Genomic DNA, 25,101 nt, shown 5'->3' with positions numbered 1-25,101 from the left:
TTCTTGTGAATAACTTGTCCTGGATTCGTAACCCTAATCTCCTTTTCAAAAATAATTTTGATTTAATTGAGATGGTACCCAGAACAAAATATAGGTGGGAGCTCCAGTGGAATTTTCCAACTAAATGACTGATAAATCCGTCACTAATGCATAAACGAAATTTTAATGGACGATAACAATATGTTTTATTTTTGCGTCACTACCAAGTATAAGGAGCTATCTTTTTTTTTCAAAATCGTACAAAAATACACTATTTTGTGCACTGTAGTACATTTTTTATATATATTATTATAGACTGTATAGTTACATAAAATATGTGAAAGTAGTATTTTTATTATATTTTCTTCGTGAAAACATTGAAGTTACCCTAGTATTTTATGATTTTTATTCTCTTTATAAGATGTAACTATCGTTGACAAATAATTTTAAATTAAGAAATTTAATTTTAGACTAATATTTTGTTAAATTACGTTTTATACACCATACAAATTGTATAGATGATACGTTCTAGTTTTAGAATTTATTTATTTTATGTTATTAGGAGAAAAAACTCAAACTGTTTAAAAACTACTAAAATGCAGTAAAACAGTATAGGTACTGTTGTCTGCGTAAAATATTATATAAAATACAAAAAGTTCAGAATTTGTTCCTTGACTAATTGTTTAGTTTCAACATTCTTTCCATTGGCATGTACAGTATGCAAAATGTTTACATTTTTTTGTACAATATAATATAAGATTTAAGCATTTATTTTTTTTATTCCAACACATACCTCCAATGTGTTTTGGTATTTTATGCACCAAAGTTTTATTCTACATATATATTATTACATAGACATGAGTGATATATTTTATTTTAACTCAGATAGTCAGATGATTGTAAAATGTGTACAAATGTGGTACAATATGTCTAAATCATGACGTTTGTATATTATTTATACATTTAGAAGATATGAGGTCATGGTGAAAGAAAGTAAAGAACCATAAAATGATTGCGCTTTGACGTGAATTAAAACGGTTCATAATTTTATAATACTTGTTATTGTAGTGAAACTTTTTACAGAAGATACAACAAATTTAGGGACAGTAAATCAAAATATATAATATATTCTTATAACACTGTCATTACGCACATTTGTGCCTTTTAAACTTCATATCAAACAGCCTGTTCTATAGTAAATTTGTGATATTATATAAAAATATGTTATATTTATATATTTAATTTACACTGGAATACTAATATCACAATATTTACTATCGAATTGTATTACAGTATTATACGTTAGAGTTAAGGTTGGTTGAGGAATTTGTGTAGGTAAGTGTGTCGAGGATTTTTCACTAAAAGTTTGTATAAATTACTTATCTTGCAATTACATATAAAAACAAAAATACTTTACTAATCGGACAGTTTAAATCAAAGAGCAATAATCAAATTTTGACTTTTTCAGATTATTCATCAAGATTTGTAGGGTATTTTTTTTCCGGATCCTACGGTATAATTGTAATTTATATGTGATTTTTTGTAATAAAGTATTTGTTAAATGTGATTAGGTTTTATTTTTTATTTTATATATTTTAAATTATAGTGAATCTCGGTGACAAGTAAATGAACATAAGTTATATTTTATATTTGTTTTATTGTGAGAAAAATTGGCTCATTCATTTGTTGTCACATTTTATTGTTTCTCAGCTATTTTGTGTATGTGGATCGTAAAAACTCGAAAACCGTCCAATCTCGAGCTATTTAAACCATGATCCTATCCTCGCCATTATGTGATATGTTAATATTGACTGCCTTGTATGCAAATCTGATTAAAAAAAAAAATGTAAATAAAAAATTAGTTATAATGAGGAAATCAGTCCTTATGTTTCCTTCACAGTCCTTAATAGTTAACCAAATAAAAATACAGTATAAAACAGTAGAGAATAATTCATATCGATCATCAAATTCGGTGTTACTCAATATGATTATATAATAAAATATATTTATAATCTACCAATTATATATTTTAATTTAAACTTTGTTCGATTCAGAAGTAAGTTACTCGTGTCATATAGACGTATAAACCTGTGACCAATCACGTGTATGAAATCGAATACTGTTATATCGTTAAATTACGTACAAACGCACAGAACATGGAATATCAGCGCTTGAAAAGCTTAGTTGGTATTTTTAATAGGGGGAGACTTCTCACCCATGTTTTGTTAGAGAATGATGTCCAAGTGTGATTATACGAAGAATAGGTACCTTAAAACTCGAGTGCTTCAACACACCAACGCCGCCGACAGACGCTTGTTATCTTGTATGACCGCCAAAGAACAGTCCCGCTCTCATCACTTGCACAGTGCTGTTTCAAACAGTACAGAAACACACACATTGTGAAAATTGGACGAGAAAATAGGATTAATTTTCTTTCTCTCTGGTGGAAAAAAGAGCATAATGTGTGTTACATAAATAATACCACATACTTGCACGCGGACAACGAAATAACAATGTTACCAATATTTAATTAACGACAGCTATTGTCGACGAAACAACAACAATATAACGTTTTTTCATTAGTGTTTCACCGGATAGAATTTCTACGTGTATATAAATATATCATATACTAGAATATTTTACTTCCTATGGTAGTGTCGCGTGCCATCGGGGATCTCCTCGATAGGTTGTGCGGTGGTGTTGCTCGTCAGCCTTTTCAAATTAAAACTTTTAAAAAACTATCGTGACTACTCAACGCGTGAGAGTCAAGGTTCGATAATACGAGTGTTATGCGTATATATGTAAATTCCACAACAATTTCGTGTGACCGTTGATAGACAGTAGTCACTAATTAGAAATGAGGCAAACCACCACTAAAAATTAAATTACTATTATAATGTATAATACATTATTATTATTAAAAATATTGCTAAAGTACAATAATGTATCACAAATTTAACTGCAGATTGCAGTTGAGCAATTATATTTTGTATTTAAGTCTACAAAACACAGCAAATAAATTTTTTTTTTTTTTGAGCATGATAAAAGAGAAATTATCTCATTAAAATATAATCGATTATTTGCCCACATAACAAAATAAAATAAAAACACTAAAAAGATAAACGCTGTCGGGTACCTACTCTTAAAAAGTCGGTAGACAACCGCAACCATACACGAGTGGAAATCTCGGAGAAACTCCAATCACCGTCTACAGTTGTTATATTATTATAAACGATTTTACAAGACGTGTTTGAGTAAATTATAATGTGAACTACTGAACTCGATATAATTATCCCACATTGGTCTTGACTTCTCATTACCTCACTTGACACACGCACAATAGTAGCGTGTGTTTACGCGTTCGTCTAAATAATGGTGTATTAAGCGCTCCCCGGGTGGCTTATTAAGTAAATAGCCTTAATATTTCATATTATAATATGGGTAATGTGTACATATATGAATATCTGCATCCGGTTCTGAGTCAAATTGTCCCTCTGGTGCGCATAAATTACTGCAACGCACCCACATGATGGAATAACGCACTCACGCTCACACACACTCTTTAAACACAGACGTTCACCCACACTCTTAAACACAGTCAAAAACATACTTCATTAAATTGCACTTAATTCGTCAATCAAATGACGACGGGGTATATATAATAATATTTGATTGCACTCTGAACCCCTGGGGGTAATTGTATTTTGCTGAGCTTCTGCCAATTTTTTTTCGCCAACTTTTGGATATGTGAACAAAGTCCAGACGATTTTTTAACATATTTTTTGAACTATTTAATGAGTGTGAAATTATAACTATTTTATAGGGTTTTGAATAATTTACTATATAAATTACACATTAGTCAAATATTAGGTACTTGTGTATAGTGTGAGGGGGTACTTGCCTACATCATATTATACTTATTCATTTTACGAAAATAAAGCATATTTTAAATTGTTTCAAAAAAAAAAAAATGTACAAATGCTTATAATAGGTACGCCAGTAATTTTATAGCATCGGTTGTATAAAATAGTGTATATTAAATACAAATTACCAAAATTTAAAACCAGATAGTTATCATGGAAATGATATTGTAGAATGTTAATACGCTAATCACACACCATCGATGGGAGTGTGGTATGTAACCCACGGTTGGGTTTATTATCTTATAATATGAATTGTCCACGTATCTGTTAGTTATGAAACAATATAAATTGATGCCAGACACAGAATAACCACTCTACTTATGAATTTTTTTTTATAAATAAACTCATATGATATTTATGCGCCATAGCTTGAAGAAAATCCCCAGTGTGTTTAGTTAGGCGTTTTCGAATACTACGCAACGATTATCTATGGACAACGTAGTTGTGCGTTCGGTATTGATACGCGTAGAATGCTATTATTTGTCTTGCGTGGTTGAATATTGCGTCTGGCAGGTGATATTATTGTGGCTAGTAAATATAAGCTTCGAAGACAAAACACGTAAAACGGATAAAACGACCCTGTTAGTTTAGCACATGTTTGCTCTCCATTGGCCATCTGACTATAAATTGAAAATAATATAAGATATCACCAGTGTTTCATGTGACAGTTTATCACTTTGGAGCGATATATTATCATTAGGAAAAAAATACAAGTGCAATATAATATATAATAATATATGCAACTGCTTGTTTTGGTATTAAAAAATGCACACATTTTTTTCAAACTGAACATAAATAAAATAAAACCATTTTATATTGTATATTAGTATTAATATTAGCCTTTAACTTAAAATATAAAATCGAAAATTGAAACGTTAGACGCTAATGTTCTCGGCAACGACTCAACTGAATATTTAAATAATTTTTTTTAAATTAAAGAATGGAGAAGGTTCAAATCATAGTTGTAAAGGTTTAACTTCTGCATGTTCATAAAATATTGAGAGATAAAATAAGAATTAACTGGTGGTGCCATATGGATAGTAAAATAATGACACTAGAATTTTTTATAAAATACATTTTTAACGGGGAATGAAGTACACGGGATCAGCTATTTATATATTATATATATATATATATATATATATATATATATATACACAAATGAATATTTTTCTATATACATCTTATGCCTTCCTAAACCATTCATACGATTGCGATAAACCTTCGTGGTAGGGTTAACCCAAAAAAGCGGGTAAGTGGGTACCGCTCTACTATACATTAGGGGGTGGGGTGGACCTCTGACTAGGGTAGGTTAAGTTTGAAGCAATGATAGGTATCATTGTATACGAAGAACGATTCTGAACGGAGATGATTTGTCAGTATAGGATATATTATATTTAAATATTGTCATATATTCTACTTTGAAACAAATATTATATTTTTCAATTTTGTATTTTGCATGGTTAATCAATATTTCCAAAATCATTGCATGTAGTTATTATAATTCATAATGCCTTATATTATCGTAGATTTACATATACTTGGTTTGCGGATAAATCGTTATCGTTACGCGATTTCATAAAAATTTAAAACTCAAGCGCTCAAAAACATTTTTCCTATAACGACGCTTCAAATTTTATCTATAGCTATTTGAATTAAAACTTATGGAAAACGTAGTGTTGAATTTTTTAACCTTAAATATAAAAAAAAAAATTTATGATTTTTGAACTACAAAATAATTTGCAAATAGTCATGGTTTTGACGAATTTTTGTCAATATTTGAACTTCAAACACTAATAAAAAAAATTGTGCAAATGTATTCTTGTAATTTTTTAGTCAATATAAGAATAACTTATAAGGAACTTTGTATTAAATTTTCAAGTATATTGATTGGGCCAAAAAAATGTTATCGACACTTCAAAAAAAATTTTCAGAAAAATTGAAAATTTCAGTTGTCTATAAATATCACGAAAAAGTCAAAATATTTTGAAAATTAAATCATGTAAAGAAAATGCCAATCTAAATAACTGGTAAAATTTTCAAGTATCTACGACTTATACTTTTTGAATAATAACAAATATTTAAAATCGTTTGAGGATAAATCGTTATCGTTACGCTATTTCGTAAAAATTTAAAATTAAAACGCACTTAAAATTTTTCCTTTAATGATGCTTCGAGTTTTCTATATACGAGTAGCTACTTGAAGGAGAACTTACAGAAAATATAGTGTTGTATTTTTAATCCTTAGTTATAAACACAAACATTTTTCTGATTTTTCAACTTCAAAATTATTTGCACATTTTCACGATTTCGACAGATTTCGTAAAAATTTGAAATATAAACGCTTATAAAAAAAATTTTGACCAACGATTTTTAATTTTTTTTGGCTACAGTAAGAACAACTCATAAGGAACCTTGTATTATATTTTCAAGTACTCTTGGTCATCCAAAATTTTTTTGCCTAAACATCAAAAATAAATTCTTATAACATTTCAGTTGTCTATAAATAACTCAAAAAAAGTCAAAAAATTTTGAAAATTTAACTGTATATAGACAACACTAATATAAACATTTGTTAAAAATGTTCAAGTATTTACAGTGGTGATTAGTTTTCGAATTACAACCATATAAAAATATCGATTTGGTCGAAAACTGGTTTTGCGTAAAAATTACAGTTTTTTTTTGTTTTTCTCGATTTTTTTAAAAACTGTTGGAAATTTTTTACTTTTTATCCCTATAATGCACCAAGGATATTTACTTTTATCGGAAACCACCCTTAAAGTTTGAAATTGAAGCATTATTTCGACTACTTATGCTGTACACTGACACACAAAAAAAAAAAAACAAATCATTGGAAAATCAATACATTCATCACTCTGTTCAGAATCTAAAAGGGTTCTAAGCTATTGCGAACAAAATCAGATGAAAAATATGTTATACATCATATTATTCACCATATTATAATCCTAAGGGTTCTAGCGTATTAAAATCTGAAGTAGTTACTAAAACCGAGATACACTAATTATTTATATTACACCGTATTTTGTATTAATGTATGCTTTTTTCCCCAGTCAAAGTCAGGTTATACTGTTTTATGAAAAACAATCGGATGAATCATTGTACTGAATCTGTCATGGGTTAGATTAAGTAAAAACGAAAAACGTGGTTAATAACTTAAGAGTTAGGTTAGGTTATAAGATTATACACTTATGTACGCACCTCGCGGGGTTTGCAATTCCACCACAGATGGATTGCCTACCAGATAAATGATAATATAATGCTTTAATAATCACATGCGAGTATCATGGGCATTGCTAGGCGGGATGGACGTAATATTAAAATATAATCGAATATGTGCAGTTTGAATGACTGTCTGATCAACGTAGAGAAAAAAAAACAATGATAGTTTAATAACCATGCTTATTCTTCGTTAATGAAGAGAGAAGAAAAATATTTTATGAATTAACGAATCGTGACTTAGTAACGTTTTTTTTGGTAAATAAGTTTTTTTTTTATTCAATCTGTTTCAAAAAAAAAAAAAAAATAGTAAGAGCAATTGATGATTCAGCTAAAACAAATAAAATAAAAATTTAGATTAGACAGACTACAGAAGCCTTCCAGCAGAGGTACAACATTTTTTTAGGCTACCATTTCACTATACCTCTATCTTTTAAGTATTTTAATCGAGTGGCCTGGTATATAAGCAGATGAAAGATCAGAGATTAGGGGATTCTTATGGTTTGCTAGGCGGCTATTGAAACGTTTGTAATATGTTTTTGCCAGTACAGAGACAAAAGGTATTTTGATATCAGAGTGGAGGTTAAGAGATATAGAATGGCGCTTTTAGAATTGTACGTAAGATTTAAGATTGGAATCTTTGAATGTGGTTGATGTTGGTAGTTTTGGCAGTGCTCCACAATTGGATAGCATAAGTCCAGATGGACCTTAGAAGAATTTGTAGAGTAGGAGCTTATTGGAGAGCTTTATGTACTTAGATGTTAGAAGTGGTCGAAGGAGTCAGAAGCGATCATTAAGTGAACGGGTTTTGCTAATTATATGAGATGAGACGTATCCTGCAGATTAGGTTAGATATCCAAGTGAGACGACTATCAATAAGGATACCGAGGTACCGGAATATTAAGATAGGCTGTTGGGCATATTCCATGTCGAAGAGCAAAGGTATCGTGGTTGGATTTGGTTTCATTTGTAAAGTAAATATATATGTATTTATTTATATGGATTTACTCATGTTTTTTACCACGATTCAAAGAGTTGAGATGATCTTGTATGTAAGAGGAGGCTAAGACAAGATCTGGGCTGAAAGTAAATATGGCTATTGGAATTGAAAGTCACGTAGTATTTTGGAATTCTCAACTATTGGTACCTAATCTACGTTAGAGAAAGACTTTTTCAAATAGTTGTGGAGTTTCGGAAGGAGAATTATAGGTCTTTGTGGAGAAGGACAATTAGGTGGTTTTTTTTTGGTTTTAGTATGAATATTATGATAGAGTATTTCTATAATATATGGAAGTAAGATAAACGAAGTATAGCATTATAAATTTGGTTCATGAAAATTATGGTTTTCCTGTGAAGGTATTTGACTATTTTTGATAAAATTAGGTCAAAGTCAGTAGATTTTTTTTTATGAAGCTGTTTTTAGATTAAATTCAACATAAGTTTTGGTTGGAGAGATAATATTATGGCGTGGTTAAAAAGTGTCAGCTGGAGATTATTCAGATAATGCCTAGCTGCCACCAGTAACTTTTTGGTGGCTATCCGTTGGGCGCCATCTATACCAGTGAGAGGAGAAGTGTAGTTGGCGTAGGACTCAGACTTAAAGTTTACTAGCAGAGTTTTCAATTTTTGGGAAAGTGTGTTGTTATGAAATTTTTCTATAGTGTATTGAAATCTTTGCCAAATAACACGAGATGATAGTTCGTATGTAAGATGGGAGATGAGAGAAAGGTTTAACGTGTGGGGGTAAATTTTGACTGAGTCCCACACAGATGTTTGAATATTAGCTGTGAATAGGATTGCTGTGTCATCGATATCTAAAGTGGTCTTTAGGCAGAGATTTAAGGAAGTTTTTTCGGATAGAATTTAACTGAAATTGTCCCAGTGAGTTGGACATTGAGATAGAGCTGAGAAATTATTTTTAGCTTAAGTGTGGAGATTTCTAGGAATCATAGTGACAAAAATATTCAAGATATCTAACATTTTGCGACGGGAATTAGGCTAGTGGGTGTAATTTTGAGGCGCAATGACAGTTGAGTCGGTAATTGATAAAGATTGTAGGAGAGAATTTCCTATAAAAACAATGTCAATTCTCTTTTCCTAAAAGGCGAGGACGAGTTCATTTTTGTGATTTTTAGTCCGTTTGCATTCCAAAGAAGGGTGAGGAGAAAGTAAGAAGTATAAGAGTTAGGCATCATGTTTAGCATCTAGTAGGTTTCTGGTTGGGGTTGGTTGACGTTAAAAGCTGACGGCGGTGGTTTTGGAGCTCCTTATGGACAGTGCAGCCTTTGTAGTTGGCTGGATGGATGTTATGGCATAGCACACACGTGTAAGAGTGACTTGATATTGGAAATTTCTTTGTTGGAGGGTTCAGGCTCAAAATCAACGAAGAACATGGAAAGAGCAGTTTTAGTTTGGTGATGTTTTGTTTTTGTGACTTGCCTAACTGAGAATCCACTTTTCTCTATTTCCAAGGAGATATCTGCAGCTGGGGTTGAGAGGTAGAGATTTCTTATGACCACTCTATAAGATTTCTCTGATTGGAGCTGGTAGATATAAAATGATGCTTTGTTTTCAGTTAAAATATTGAGTACTTTTTTGTAGTCGTCAGGTTAACCGGCTTGCAGTTTTAAATGGATAGATATCGATTTAAAAATGAAGCTGTTTGTACCAATTAGCTCTGTCAGCTTGGAGAGTTGGTTTGAGTAATTTAATACGCCTTTTATAAAAAAAACAGGTGGCGTCAACGACACTTTCGTTGATGCAGGTATAACGGTACCGGATGGCTCCTGACTGACAAACTCAAGTAAGTCAGCATTATCATCAACATCTGAAATTTGGCGAGAGCGCTTTGCGATTAGGAGAGACAAATAGCTTTTATTTTTCAGTGATTTCATTAGGTGGCATTGTTGGTGTCGTTGGTAATGAAGGTAAGCATCTCTTATTTTAGTTCTTCGAAGCCTTGATGAAGCCTTGAAGTGCTTGATTACTTTATGCTTATTTTTAATTAAAATTAGCGATACGGTTTTATTCTTATTATTTGAAGGTGAACCATGTGACATGGTGCAACGGTTTAAACTAATCGCGGAGTCCAAAAGCCACCATGTGCGATGATGCCTTGAATAAACAGAATAATATATTCTAGTATGTATAAGTTGTTGACGACTATATTGCAATTTAATGCAAATAATATAAATTAATTTTGTTGTTTTAATACAAGAGTCTTATATTTACTATCCACAGAAAAAGGGTTAGTGTCAAAGACTCGCAGAACTGGGGTTCCGACATTGAATTGAAACAATTGGCTGTACCGGAAGGTTAAGTGGCTGTTTGATTCAGTTGGTATTAAGATAACTGAGTTATTCATAACACTGAGATACTTAATAAACGTGTGAACTGTACGACCAACGTGACGCGACTGACTTAGTAACGTAAAAGTTAAATTATTATTATTCAGTGCTTCGCATTAAGAATTTTCCTCAGCAATTACATAGATTAATTTTTCTTAACATAGAATAAATAACAATTATCGTTGGTTATTGGTATATATTATATATATATATATACAAGGTGATTTTTTTATCATGAACCACTCATTATATCAAAAAATATCAATGTTTTTGAAAATATTTTTTTACAAAGTTTCATGTTGTTAAAAAATTAACGCTTTTATTAAAAAATTATGTTTTTAATATTTTTTATCCTTATAATTTTTTAAGTTTTTACTTTTTTGAATGACAAGCTAGAGTTTTAATTTCATATTCCAAAGCAGAATATTTTTATAAGTATTTTGATACGTAAAAATCGAATTTTGGACGAGTAGTTTATGAGTTATAAGTATTTAAAGTTTAGATTTGTGGAATGGAGTGGTACGAGGTTACCCCGCAAAATGTTTGTCCACTACTCTGCTTGTCTAAACTTAAAATACGTATAACTCATAAACTACTCGTCCAAAATTCGATTTTTACGTATCAAAATACTAAGAAAAATATTCTGCTTTGGAATATGAAATTAGAACTCTAGGTTGTTATTCAAAAAAGTAAAAACTTAAAAAAATATTTAAAAACATAATTTTCAATAAAAACGTTAATTTTTTAACAACATGAAACTTTGTAAAAAAATATTTTCAAAAACATTGATATTTTTTGAAATAATGAGTGGTTCATGATTAAAAAATCACCCTGTATATATATTTTTTTTTTCACCTATCTGAAATGCGTATAAATAACATTTACACAAAAAGTATTCTTAAATATAACTTTTTCTATTTATATAATAATTAAATAAACCAACTATCAATAACTAGTAAATTGTAATTATACAATTAAATGATTTCCAGTTGACATGAATTGTTTTGAAAATCGGAATAACATTATGCCATTATAGGAGTAATGCAGTAATGTCATGTGACTTAGTTATTCGTTATTTAAACGTATACTCAACGATTTTCTTTTAATTTGAAGGCTTATGATATACAATTTTAATCATCTCGTAATGTAATTTATACATAAATTTCTAATGCACTGTTTAAACGTCTTTCTACAGTAAAGTCATTATTGAAAATAGAACGATTGCTGTAAGGTATTTAAAACCTCGCAAAATACAATGCGTTTGCTGTGTAGTGTAGGTGTAATGTGTATTAATTAATATGCATAAAAGTTCTCTTAAAGGTAAAAAATAATTTTCTCAAACAGTATTTCCATTTTTGTACATACATATTTGGTTTTTAATAATTATAAGTCATTACAAATTAAATTTTTTGAAAAATAAATTAGACTTTTTATCGCTAGGATTATTTTATATTTTATATTTCATATTCTGTAATATAATATTTTAATATTAAAATTAAAAATAATATTATCAAATATATTATTGTAACTATATTATGATTACTGATTTATCATAAAATAAATTTTATTTGTTTTTCATACAATTCAATTTTCAATACATATAAACTGAATTTCGAAAAAGTAGATAATTAGCTGTAAGTGGATAAACATTTTTCGGGGTACTCCTGTACAATTTCAATCTTCTCATTAAAACTTTAAATAATTGTAACTAACTTGTAAATATTGATATAAAATTAAATTATTTAATTACTAAATTCCTTAGAATTTAAAATTTAAAATGTAAGCTATCATTTTATAAAGTAAAAATAAAAATACAGTAAGTTAAAAAAAAACCAAATATATTTCAACTTGGCGAATAAATTGCATAAATGAATATTATACTAATTATTTCTGTAATAAATTATTGTTTTTATTAAAAATCCCGTAAAATATAGATTAAAACAACAATAAATTAATTATTCATTGAACATTAGTATAATAATAGTTGAGTATTTTAGCAATAATTCTTCAATACAGTAATTTTCGAGTACTCAAGTTTACGTGTAGCTCTTAATTGAAAAAGATTGTAATGACTAATGGATGTGTTCAATATTAATTTAATAATAAATCATTGCATATGATTTTGATAGTTGATACGATTTGAAATTATGACGGTCTGTCAGCTAAGGGCGTATGTCAATTACTATATTACATATTAAACGTAATAAAAATCATAATTAGGGCTAAGTAGTACACTGAAAAAAATGCAATATTAATATATTTTATTAAGTAAATAATATTATTATATAGGTATGATAATAGTAATTTTATACGATTTAAATTAAAAACTAAATTGATCATTTTGGACTTTTTAATCTAGAAAAAACAATTAAATATTATTTATTTCCAGACATTATTTTTTAAAGTATCAAATATTTATTTTCCTGTACATACATACATAGTCCCACTTTGTAAAACTTATACAAAAACCATGTAAAAGCATGAAAAAATCTTAAAATAAAATTTTTCATCAAGTAAACTTCAAAAATAACCAAAAATTATCTGAAGCAATAGGTTCTTACCTTTTCTGGTTCATCAACACCTTTAAAATATAAGTTCAGATCCTCCCCTCCCTCTCACCATGTTTACTATACGAAAACATTTTTACTTATTAGTAGGTACCTACTACCTATTCATCAAGAAATAGAATAGTATTTTGGTTGGTAGTATTTTAAATACTTTTTAAAAGTATTTTTTTTTTTCAATACTGAGTAATGAATGAGTAAATGGTACCTATATTGATTTAAAAATGTAGGATTATAAATTCTACTTTTTACAGCATTCTAGCAGGGTCAAAATTGATAAAAAATATAACCTTGCCGAACATTTGCTTGAAAACATTAAGCAGAAAAATGTTTTCATGATGTTTATATATATTTTAACTAGTACAGAATAAATAACAAGGCGTGTTTGACAGAACTTAGACTAAGTTATAATAAACTTGAAATATACACACAGAAATGTGATCCTTTGTGGCAATTTATTTACCGGGCAGTAAAGAGGAAGATATTTTCTTTATTTTCTTTTAATTTTTTTTATCCATATGTTAATATTATGGACCAAATAAACGCTCATTCAGATTTGTTGGACATTTGTGTTCATCACATTTTCGGAAGAATTTATTTCAAAAAAAAAGAGTTTGAAATTCTAAAGTCACAATTTGTGATAAAATATATTATATTGTTGACTAGGTATGTGTTTCAGGAAAAATCGTTAAAGATAGAATCAGAATTATTCATTATTATTATTTAAATTTCCCTTCACGCTATTCAAGGCTTATTAGGAATTTGACTGACAGTATTATGTACTGACGCAGTATGGCGTGTTTAAAAGTTTAAAGTTATTACATAATTATATTCTTATAATTATAATAATATATTTTTAAATCAATAATTTAGTTTATATATTTAAATAATACAGATTCTTATTACGTTTATGTCGAAAATTATATATCACATTATCAATCTCTGTATTAAGAAATTCATTCAAATTAATGAGAATTTGTCATAGTTGTTTTAAATCACTAAAAGTTGGTTCATCAAATTGTTCTAAATAATATACACTTGAATACACGTTAGTATTGTGTTTATGTATGCAATAAATGTTTCATGCACATATAAAATTCGAACGCAAATAGCATATTTTAAAAAAAAATTTCATATACAGGTTTGAAATAAATTGAGAATATATACTAAAATGCACGTGAAAGGTGATGGTCGCCAGTATCCTGACTACATCGGCGTCTAAATCCACGAAACACAAGTTGACACGAGTTTTTTTGTTTTTTTTTTTTTGTTTTTGGGGGGTGCATTACTAGCTGAGTGGTTGTTATAGCCCCTATAAGTTTTATTAAATTCTCGTAGAAATAATTTAACGGGATATTTTACTTTTGTGTGAAGAATTTATGACTCATCATAGCTAGCTTGTAGTCTACAAAATAACTCGAACCAACGGCAAATTTATCGATACAAAATATTATATTATATCATAATAGTGCTAAAAAAAATAATTGCTTGCAGTTTCTTATGGCTTGCTTACAAAAAAATTGAATTTCAACGCCTAGTGCAGCAGATAATTACAAAACGTAATATTATTGTGTTGAATATTTGAAAAACACAATATTATTTTCTTCTATCATTCTACTAAATCTCTGGTATTTATCAATCTACAAACTTAGTGCCTAAGCTTAGTTTATTTCCTCGTTATATTACTGTAATAATAATAATTATCGAAGGTTACATTATATATATAATATAATATATAGTTAATTCATCACTATATATTATATACAAATACTTATAAATAATTATTTTTCAAGATTATTATTTGTTATGGGTGTTGAATCTGAAATCATGAATCAATTTGGGTAATAATGTATAGATAAATTGAAATTATTTTTTAACGTATTTTCTTTTAATTTAGTTTGATTTAGTTCTACAAATTACCTTCATGACAAATATGAACAGTTGTTCTTTTAAGGTCATTACTCTTTTAATTACAATTTCTAAAATGGATTCTATTATAATACTATTTCATCTTGACTATAAAGAAGTTGTAAAATTATAGAATTTTCATTTTTAAAATATTGTCCCTAGATTCAATTTAACTAAATAGAACAATTTATCACTATTGATTACTTAATTATTTTGATGGCCCAAATACCTCCTCATGGCACATGTTATATTATACAATTTAATTTATACTAATTTCTATGATTAATAATGATTACAAATGCATATTATTAGCCTTAGTCTATGATAATAGTTAAACAAAGAATATTTAACTCATATTATATACGTACTATATTAAGTATATTATCATTCAAAAATGAATTGTGCAAGCATTTCAAATAATTTACATTCAGCATTCAGCTTAGAATTACACATTGTAAAAATTATTTTTATGCTCTACAAATATTAAATATACAAGGATAATAATATCAATTTTAATTATTTTTAATTGTTGTAATATTATATTCCTATTAAATAAACAATTTACGATAAGTTTTTTAGTTTAAAAATTTTTAATTTGATAAATTTAAAAAGTTGTGTGGTTTCTATATATATATATATAATATAAGCCAAATATTGTTTATTGTGTTTAGATATAGTAGGTATGATATTTTAATCTAAAAAATATAAAACATTGATGAACAATAATTTTTGTTATTTTATAGTGGTATCTGAATTTTTGACCAGCTTAATTTTTTATCGACATTAATAATTATTATAACTAAAATTGCTTTCCATCCAACAATAACACCTGGACACTTAAAGACGAAATAACTGGTCACAACCATAATAACATCCATGAACAATTTCAAACAGATGTTTCCATATCACATAAAAAAAAATAATAACCATAAAACGGTTATATTTCACAGGGTTTTTCAATTATCCGACTTAAATGATCTAAGTTGTTCGAAGATTAAAAAATGTAATTGTTTATTCTTAGAAAAAAATTAATTTTACAAAATGAACATAAGTGTCTTGTTGTAGTTATTATTGTAGTGAATTTTAATTTTATTTAAAACATTTTAACTACAAATATATGATTAAAGTAATAAAGAAGTTATTTCATACAAAAATATACAAGTATTTAAGTGGGTAAATTAAATCCAAATAACACATTTATCTGCATAAATCTGCAAAGATCATATTATACAGGCAGGATAAACAAAGTATTCAAATTGTAGAAAGATTATCATTCTTAGTTAAGTAACCTTTATATTACATAAGAACCTATATTAAAGTGATATTATTATTGTAAATTGATTCGTTAAAAAAAAAAACGAAGTTTGTGAAATATTTAGCCATCTCTGTTCTTATATTATAATCCTGTACAATTAACATTTAAATGTGCATAGCCAATAAGATTGTCAATAAAACATCCTATTATGAATTATGATATATATATATAAATAATAAAATTTAATTTCAAGAATTTTTTTTTCTGAACTTTTAATACTTAAAAAAATATTTACCAGATGTTGAAAGATATAAAATACACAGTAAATTCAGAAACAATCGCTACAGATGTTTTTAGAAAAATGTTATTGTCCTCGCAATTTCAAAACAGCTTCAACAAGTATAAATTGTTGCTTGGATATAAAAGAAAATGTTTTATTTTTTATTTTATTACATTCGTATCGTTAATTATTTCTAGACTATATACCTACTACTATTACTAGAAGAAAAAAACCTATGCAGTTAATTTTAGTGTTGTAAGTTTTTATCGCTATTACAAACGATTTATATACAGTATAATTTTGATACAACATAAACCTTTATTCAATAAAATTTAGACTACCCATAATAATGAATTGTAATACTATTATAATATTATTACAATGCCATTATGCACTTTAATTTAAAACGCACTAAATGCTTTCCGTTGATTACTTAAGACAATTCTTGATAAATATTATTTAGAGATGTTCGAGTATCAACTACTTACAGTTCGATTTCCCAGGTTCTTGACTCTGCAATGTAAGTACGCGGTTCTACCAACTAACCCAGTCACGTTATTCGGCACTGTTTTGTCAAACACTGGGCCTATAATTGGTGGTGGGATATCCTGTAGAAACTCCTGCAAGAACTTTCTAGAAGCAGTAGTATCTGTGAACAAAAACAAAATACGAGTTAATAACAATAAATTATTAATTTTGTTGTTACTATTATAATTAATTATTTATTTTTGTTGAAATAAACGGGGCATTACTAAGTAGTCCTTCGACCATAATTGAAATGAACGGACTGCCAAGTATATTTAAAACAAAACCTTATATAATTTAATAGTCTAGACAACACAGTTTTACAGTGTAGAGTATAATACTGTATTTTATTATTTTATAAATTCACATCAACGTATATCAATATTTTAGACGAAAAAAATAACTTATTAATCCAGAAACGGTAACTTTAAAAATTTGGGAGTGTAATTGTTTTTTTTGTTTTACCGGACTCAAGGTATTTCTATCTAACGTGAATGTATTTACAAATTATATTATAAGTAAGGAAAGTATATTTTAACGTTACAAAATAATGAAAATCATTTTAATTTGTTAGATTTTTGTTTCTTATACCTGATCTACTTAAGATTATTTTGTAGATCAACAATCTTAGAATTGTGATTTGTGAATATTTTAAACATTATATTATAAAATTTACAAAGTACAAACAAAATATTAGATGGTTAAAATTGTTAAACATTTTGAAAATTCTTTCACTATAAAATTGGATAATTGTTTCTTATAAACAAATATAGCTTAATAAGTTATTAAAACATTTTCTGATATATTATAGGACAAATTAGTCTATTTATTTATCAGAATGAAAATTTTATTTTATTTTAAGTCTTTTGATATATTGATTGATTTTAAAATATTTTATTCGAAATAACAACTGATTATTGATGTATAGAGTTAATCATAATTCATGTAGTATGACGGAACTGTTTTTAGTTTTTAGTTTGTTTTAATATTAGTTTAGAAAAACAATTAAACTGGAAATTGTGATCAGTAAACATGATAAAAATATTGATGCTATAGTATTCAGCTCTGTTTATAAACTAGTTAGAAAAATAATAGTCTAACAATTTAAAAAAAATATATAATATATCGTAAGGATATTGCTACATGAAAAATCGTACCATTTTACTTTATATAAACGAATAAATTAATCGTTTAACAAAAGCAATGGATTCGTTATTTTTATTGTTGAACATTATTCACTTGATATCGATGACTAGCATATTATGATATTATTAATTATGATATTATTATATTATTTTATGCTCCTAACATGTCACATCAATCATGAGTAGTTATAGTAAAAACCGGTTAAGATATAGTTGCTGAAAGTCGAACTTTTTTTTATTATTATTATTATTTTAGTAGGTTGTGGAAACCAATAGGGTACCTTCACTGAGAAAGCCTAAGCATCGTGTGGCCCAAGACTGAAGTTGAGCAAACTCCGTGTCTAAATCTATACGGCATTTTTCAATACATGTACCTAGTGAGATTTACCATGCCGAGACGGCCGGTATAACGTGAGCAGAATTCATAATCACGTATCGGGCACCAAAAAGTTCTACCCGGCGCGACAAACGCTCACGTATACTCGTATATATGTACATGCAGCAAAGTTGATAATTCCATTAATTCCTGACGCAGAAGTTATCTCAACGCGTGTACGTTGAATATTAAAAAGAGACGGCCCGCCCACGACTTTGTATACCTTATACTTGTATTATTATTATGATTATTTCATAACTATAGAGTATAGACATAACGAATTGGTGGTAAAGGATGGTGGTTTTGTGAGAGACGGAGGACGTATGCGATAATAATTATTGTTTATTTTGATATGCACACGTCGGTGGTAGTGTTCTGTACAGTGTTTTATACAGACTTTTGCTCGGCCCCATTAAAAATTCTTCGTGTACCCTTAAATGGCTAAACATTATATTATTATAATGACATTATAAACATGTAAATTTCCCGCAGTTTAGGGTTATAGGTACCTATTAATACAACGATCATCGTCACCACCACCGCAGCCACATCCGTACCCTCCGCTACTATATGCATAATAATAGTCGTCGATAAATAGACGTTATCTCGTTACGTGTAAAATACAATTTATTATAATACCCTGAACTTACGGGCACGATTACGATTTATACTACGGTGGACGTAAAACTGTTGTTGTCGAGTAGGTATTATAGAGAATATTTGAAAAGTCGCCGCCACCACGAATGCATTTTCTACTGATCGATACTTTGTAACACCTTACATGTTACATGGTGAGATTTAAGATTCCAAGTGAACAGAGGAATTTATCGTTATTACAAACAACGTGTTTTGTATCAGTCAGTCGTGTGAGGATGTGTTTATTTTTTAGCTATAAATAGTTTTTTCAAAAGTTTCATGGAACGGTTTTTTAAATTTAGACAGTAATATATAGAGCTGGTATTTTTGGTATTTTTTCTCCACTCATAAATATCTTAATTTATACCTTACAATTTAATATGATTACAGAAAAATTGTGCAAAAACAAAAAAAATATATGTCAAATTTACGACATGACATGTCCAAATGAATTCAATATGGTTTGTATATTACTATAGTATATAACTATAATGATTAAACATATTATAAAAGATGTAAGTCAAAGCATAATTTTTAAACTTTTGAGCCAAAATTATATTTTTTGACCAATTTCAATGTACTTATTAAAAGTTTCCCATTTTTGATTTAAAATAATCATATCCACGTGATTATCCAACATTTATACTATGCACAATAATATTATTTAACATTTTTACTTGTTGTTCATTGATGTCAAAAATTTGTCAGTTGTATTTATAGATATATAAATACATGAGGGGAAATATATTTAAAAATATAATAGGTACCTTGTCCAGTTTTGTCTATACAACAAAATTAATAATATAATACTTTGCATACTTAAACTGAATATACGTAGGGAAATATACCAAGTAAAATAATATAAAAATGAATTATAAATTAATCTTCCTACTTTTTAAATCAGAAAATGTGTCAACAAAATCGCTATATTTTATAATTAATCGTAATATAGGTAATAATTTATGTTACATACCGGTCCATTATACCTAAATTGATGAATTTTTCTTGGGAGTGAACGATTTAAGGATATATTTTTTTTTATAAATTTCAGCTTTGTGCTGAAATAAAATGTTAATAATTTTAATTTTAAAATTATGTTTTATATTTAGTTGCCACATTAACTATAGTAATTGTTTACTGATCCACTGTCTGCTACGGCGATACCTATTTAAGGGAGGTTGATACGATGTATTATATGGATAAAAAATGACTTCATAGGAAAAACTCTCACACCTCATTTATAAATCAGATCTTGATAATTTATTTTATTTTTTTCTTAAAAGTGAAAAATTTTTTCAAGTTGGATTAAATCCCGAATATTCATTTGATTTTAAATATAGCTAGGAAAATATGTTCTAAAAATAACAAAAATTTACTATGCATATTTATCTTATACTTATCTATAATTATAATTTCGAAAATTGGTCTTTGATCCATCTAGTTGAATAAATAAAAAAATGAAACACGTTTTTGTACTAAAAACGCACCAGCTCCGACGCCGTTAATTACCTTGTTTAAAATTCAACGTATTCATTTGACTTTAACTAATATAGGTAGATTGTAGATATTAAAAATTACAAAAATTTAATTTTAAAGATATAAATGTTACATTTTTTTTGTTTTGTTTTGTTTTTTTTTTTATCACCAACTTGTCTTTTTTATTGTATCTATAAAAGCGAGCGCTGTTAAACATTGGTGTGGGTGTGAGGCCAGAGGTGAGCGTTCTACCCTAATTTTAACATACGGTTGGTTGGTTGATTATTTATACCACTATGACGATAAAAATTATTAGTTATTTATAACTGTGCATACCATGAAGGGGTAATGTGGAGGAGATATCAACTTTTTTAAATATGCATTTGATAATATAAACGTAAAACAACTTTTATAAATAAATTTTTTTTTAAATCAACCTATCGTAGACTAACAACATTGAATTGTTTATAATAATAATTTGATAAGAAATGGTGTGTTGAAAAAAAATGTAATGATCAAGACCATAAATATTTGAATAAAACATTAAATTATTATAATTATTATTATTATTTATCAAAATTATGGTTTATTTATGTAGATCAATTATAAAATTTTTGTAACAAAATATTCTCTATTCAATATTAAACTCGAATTGAATAAAAAATATCAATCATAGTACCTATACATATTTAGGTATAATATTTTATACCTATAAATTCAAAAATTTCACATAAATCTAATAGGACATTGTTTTATGATTACATTATATTATTTTTTTATTATTGGTAAATAAAAAAAAAAAAAACACTTCTCGGGTCTCGAAGTGAATAAATACTTATCCAGTGTAATACACAATAATCCTTTGTAAATAATACTATAATTTTATTAAATTATTATTAAACAGTATTTGTAGGGATTTGCTCATTCAACTTTTTTGTGTCGCTCTTTTTTATTGGTTAAATTGAAAGCATAATTTATACTTGATTTTAAACCTTAATGATTTTTTTTATAAAGTGAGTATTCCTATATATATACCGTAAGTATTTCAATATAAAACTCAAAAATATGAATTCAAAATAATTATTTACATTTCATACAAAAACGAAAAAGAATTTTATTTTTATTTTGCATATGCATTTGGAACAATTTCACACAGGGTAAATGTATAATTGCTCACTATAATATATATTTTCTTATCAGTAATTATAATATTATAAATATGTGTATTGCTATAAAAAAAAATACTCTTGTTTACAATAACTGTTGTTTATGCGTTCTATTATAGTTATATGTGTTTAGTTTAAAAAAATATCAGCATATTTTAAATATTTTATAAAATTGATCTAACTGATAAATATCTTATATATTTACTCTTTGAGTTTTTATAAGCGATAGTGTATTTATTCACATTATTGAAGAATCAATTTTGTAGAATAAATCAACAATTATGATTTTAACTAATATTTTTGGATTGAATGAAACTAGCTGGATAATAATGTTTGACACGCCTCTTGTGGATATCAGCGTTAAAATTTAGTTGTGTGTCAATTTCAGGCATTAAAACAAATCTAAATCCGTTCATGTAAATTTCACATTCATAATTCTCAGACCCACTAAACATAATAACCATTACTATTTAAACAAACAGTTGCAGTTGTGAATACGCTGATTAATATTAATAAAATAAACGTCGCACCAATATCATATTTTGAGTTTCATGTAATATGTATAATAATATAACTTAAAAAAAAAATACGTCTGGTAAAATCTAATAGATGGCAAACATAAACTAATAATTAATACTATTATATATGTAAAAAAAATTCTAATTTAAAGTTAGTAAAAACTAAAAAGTTTAGATATTATGTAATTAGACCTGTATTTTTTGATATTTTTAGTACGGACAAAAATTTGGTAATCTTCATATTATTATAATTGTCGCATATAGTTTAAATATTTAATCGTACATGAGTACCGTAGTGCTACTTTTTGTTTGTATAGTATAAACATTTTCATTCTCTGGCATATCAGTAAGTTAAACAGACTATACGAACATTCACAATCACAATAGGTCGAAGTCAAAATTGATAGTCCCACGTCGTCATATACAAGATATATAATTATATACGATACGTCCAATTACATGACAATCGCAGATGGTGATCACCATTACGGACATAGTACAATATGTCAACACAAATAATTTAATAATATGTTAGTATTAAACATTTTATTGTGACTAAATGCCTTAAGCTTAACTGTAATTGAAGTGATTATTGTAGTGATAATGACATATAATATGGAACTAAAATACTAAATATTATAATACCTAATAACCAATATTGTATACCTAATATGTAGTGAGGAGTGTAAACGCGATGTGAAATCAGTAAACTAGTAATTATTGGCTAAGAAAATGGAAATAAACATAATATATGTAACATATTATTATAGACACATTATATTTAAAAAAATCGTAGCAGTTTTAACGTTCGATAAGATATTGGAAAATTGTAAGGATATTAATTGTAGTTATTTAGTAACAACTACAGTAATGGAATAAATCACTAACAATGTCATTTTTGTATTAATTATCATAATAATTGTAGTAAATTTGCATATTTTAATGAGTAAGAGTTTTGAATATTTTATGTAAACTCTATAAAAATAGTCATAGTAAATTTAGTGCACTACGTGCAATAAATGCAATTTTATCAACTAGTATTCGTAGGTGAATATTTTGGTTATACCTGCAGTGTGGATGAGCGAGGCTTGATTGCTTTAGTATTAGTAACAATTTACAGTAATTTACTGTTTATTACTATTCAACTGTAAAATACTTAAAATTATTTACATTAATTTAAATAAATAAAATTTAAAATTCTTTTAAACTAATAGTTTATGCTCACTTAATTATGATTTGGATTTGATTTACGATCATACTAAATATAAGATAAAACTAAACTATTACATTTAAAGTTATAATTAATTTTTCCAATGCTCAACTTTGTTTGACTAGCAGCTTCTCTATTAGGATAAAAATTTTATACTACCAATCCAATTATATTTTTTTTGTTATGATAATCAAAATATAAAATAATAATATTAGATTCTACGATTAAAATTTTTTTTTTTTTAATTTTCTTGATCGATCAATTTAATTGATAGTAATTTTTTCATTTATATATTGGCCTCAATATGATACATAATAATAATGACGATAGTTGATCTGTAAGTGAATTACCTTAGAATAGCAAATGCTATTACTAAATAATTTTAAAAATGGTTGGAAAATTACACAAAATACTTTTTTTGTTTAATTTTGCTGTGGTTTATTGACAGATTTTTCGTAAATTAATGGAAGCATTTTATTTTAAGCCATGCAAAATATTATACCAGTTAGATAGAAAACTTCATTTGGAAGAATAAAATTAGAAATAAGAATGTAAATTCAGTTTCCTTCCAACTTGAATACTTTATCCCATCACTTTAAATCGCATGTAAAGTGTGTCCCCTACTAACCTTCTTCGTGTTTGCAAAAACCAAATGGTTCACCTAAGACATAATCTAATCCCATTTTGTTAGGTTGCTTTCCCTTGGGACGGACCGGTCGTTTGGCAAACGTTTATTTTCAATATTTTTTTTTTAAACTAAATAGGTCATTGGTTTTGTAGTAGTTGGATTTTTACTGTGTATAATGCATACAACACACACCCAGAGATTCTCCCATGAGAAAAATCGGATGCAAATTCGATATAGTGTAATCAGTGAGTATAGCGCTTGTATTTGTCGATGAAATGTTTTGTTGAAGAATGACTAGGTAAATTCTATAAACATTTATATTCAATGTGCACAATGTCACGTTGAACCTTATTTAAAGAATTTTTAACACAATAAATACAAATTTAATGTAATTATACTCAAAATAACATGAATCAAAATGTAAATCTATATGCATTATAATTAGTTTTTGAGCAGCATTTTTATGAGAACATTTCTGTAAACTTAAATATGCATACTCACTCAAACAGATTTTCAAAAGAAGATAATTTGCATTTACATTAGCATAGATATAAAATATATAACAATTTTCACTGTTATTTTTATAAAATCTAAATCTAAATTAGATCGTTATTGTATTATAGTACCTTTAGTATAAATCATTGAGTTAGTTAAAAGCAAAGAGTGTTACGTATTCTTATAATTCTATATGTTCTAAATAATATGTCATATTTGAACAACTCTCTCGATTACATAATATTTTTAAATAGTATAACCTAATAGTATAAACTCGTATCTCAAGTTATAAAAGGCGATTCGTTTTATAGTTTTTTATATGCCATAAGTATAAGAAATATGAGGCTAAAAATAAAATGTAGTATATTACATAATTACCTGATAAATAGGAATTTTGAATACCGACGATTTATATATTTGCTCAAAGTTTAAT

The 25,101-nt window shown here is 27.2% G+C and overlaps 1 protein-coding gene across 2 annotated transcripts in view; it reads right to left on the bottom strand.

Moving 5' to 3' along the window:
* Positions 1–25,101, bottom strand: part of LOC107164817 (zwei Ig domain protein zig-8-like) — a 270,224-nt gene that overhangs the window by 48,212 nt on the left and 196,911 nt on the right. For both annotated transcript variants that reach the window (XM_089219194.1, XM_089219193.1), the window contains one exon: positions 16,982–17,142. In XM_089219194.1, coding sequence (XP_089075320.1) covers positions 16,982–17,142 — 161 coding nt within the window. The remainder of the gene's footprint in view (positions 1–16,981; positions 17,143–25,101) is intronic.

This window comes from Diuraphis noxia, unplaced genomic scaffold (genome assembly GCF_037042655.1).
Source record: "Diuraphis noxia isolate RWA-SAM2 unplaced genomic scaffold, SU_Dnox_SAM2 contig0002, whole genome shotgun sequence".
Lineage (NCBI taxonomy): Eukaryota > Metazoa > Arthropoda > Insecta > Hemiptera > Aphididae > Diuraphis > Diuraphis noxia.
This window is presented reverse-complemented; position numbering and strand designations above follow the sequence as displayed.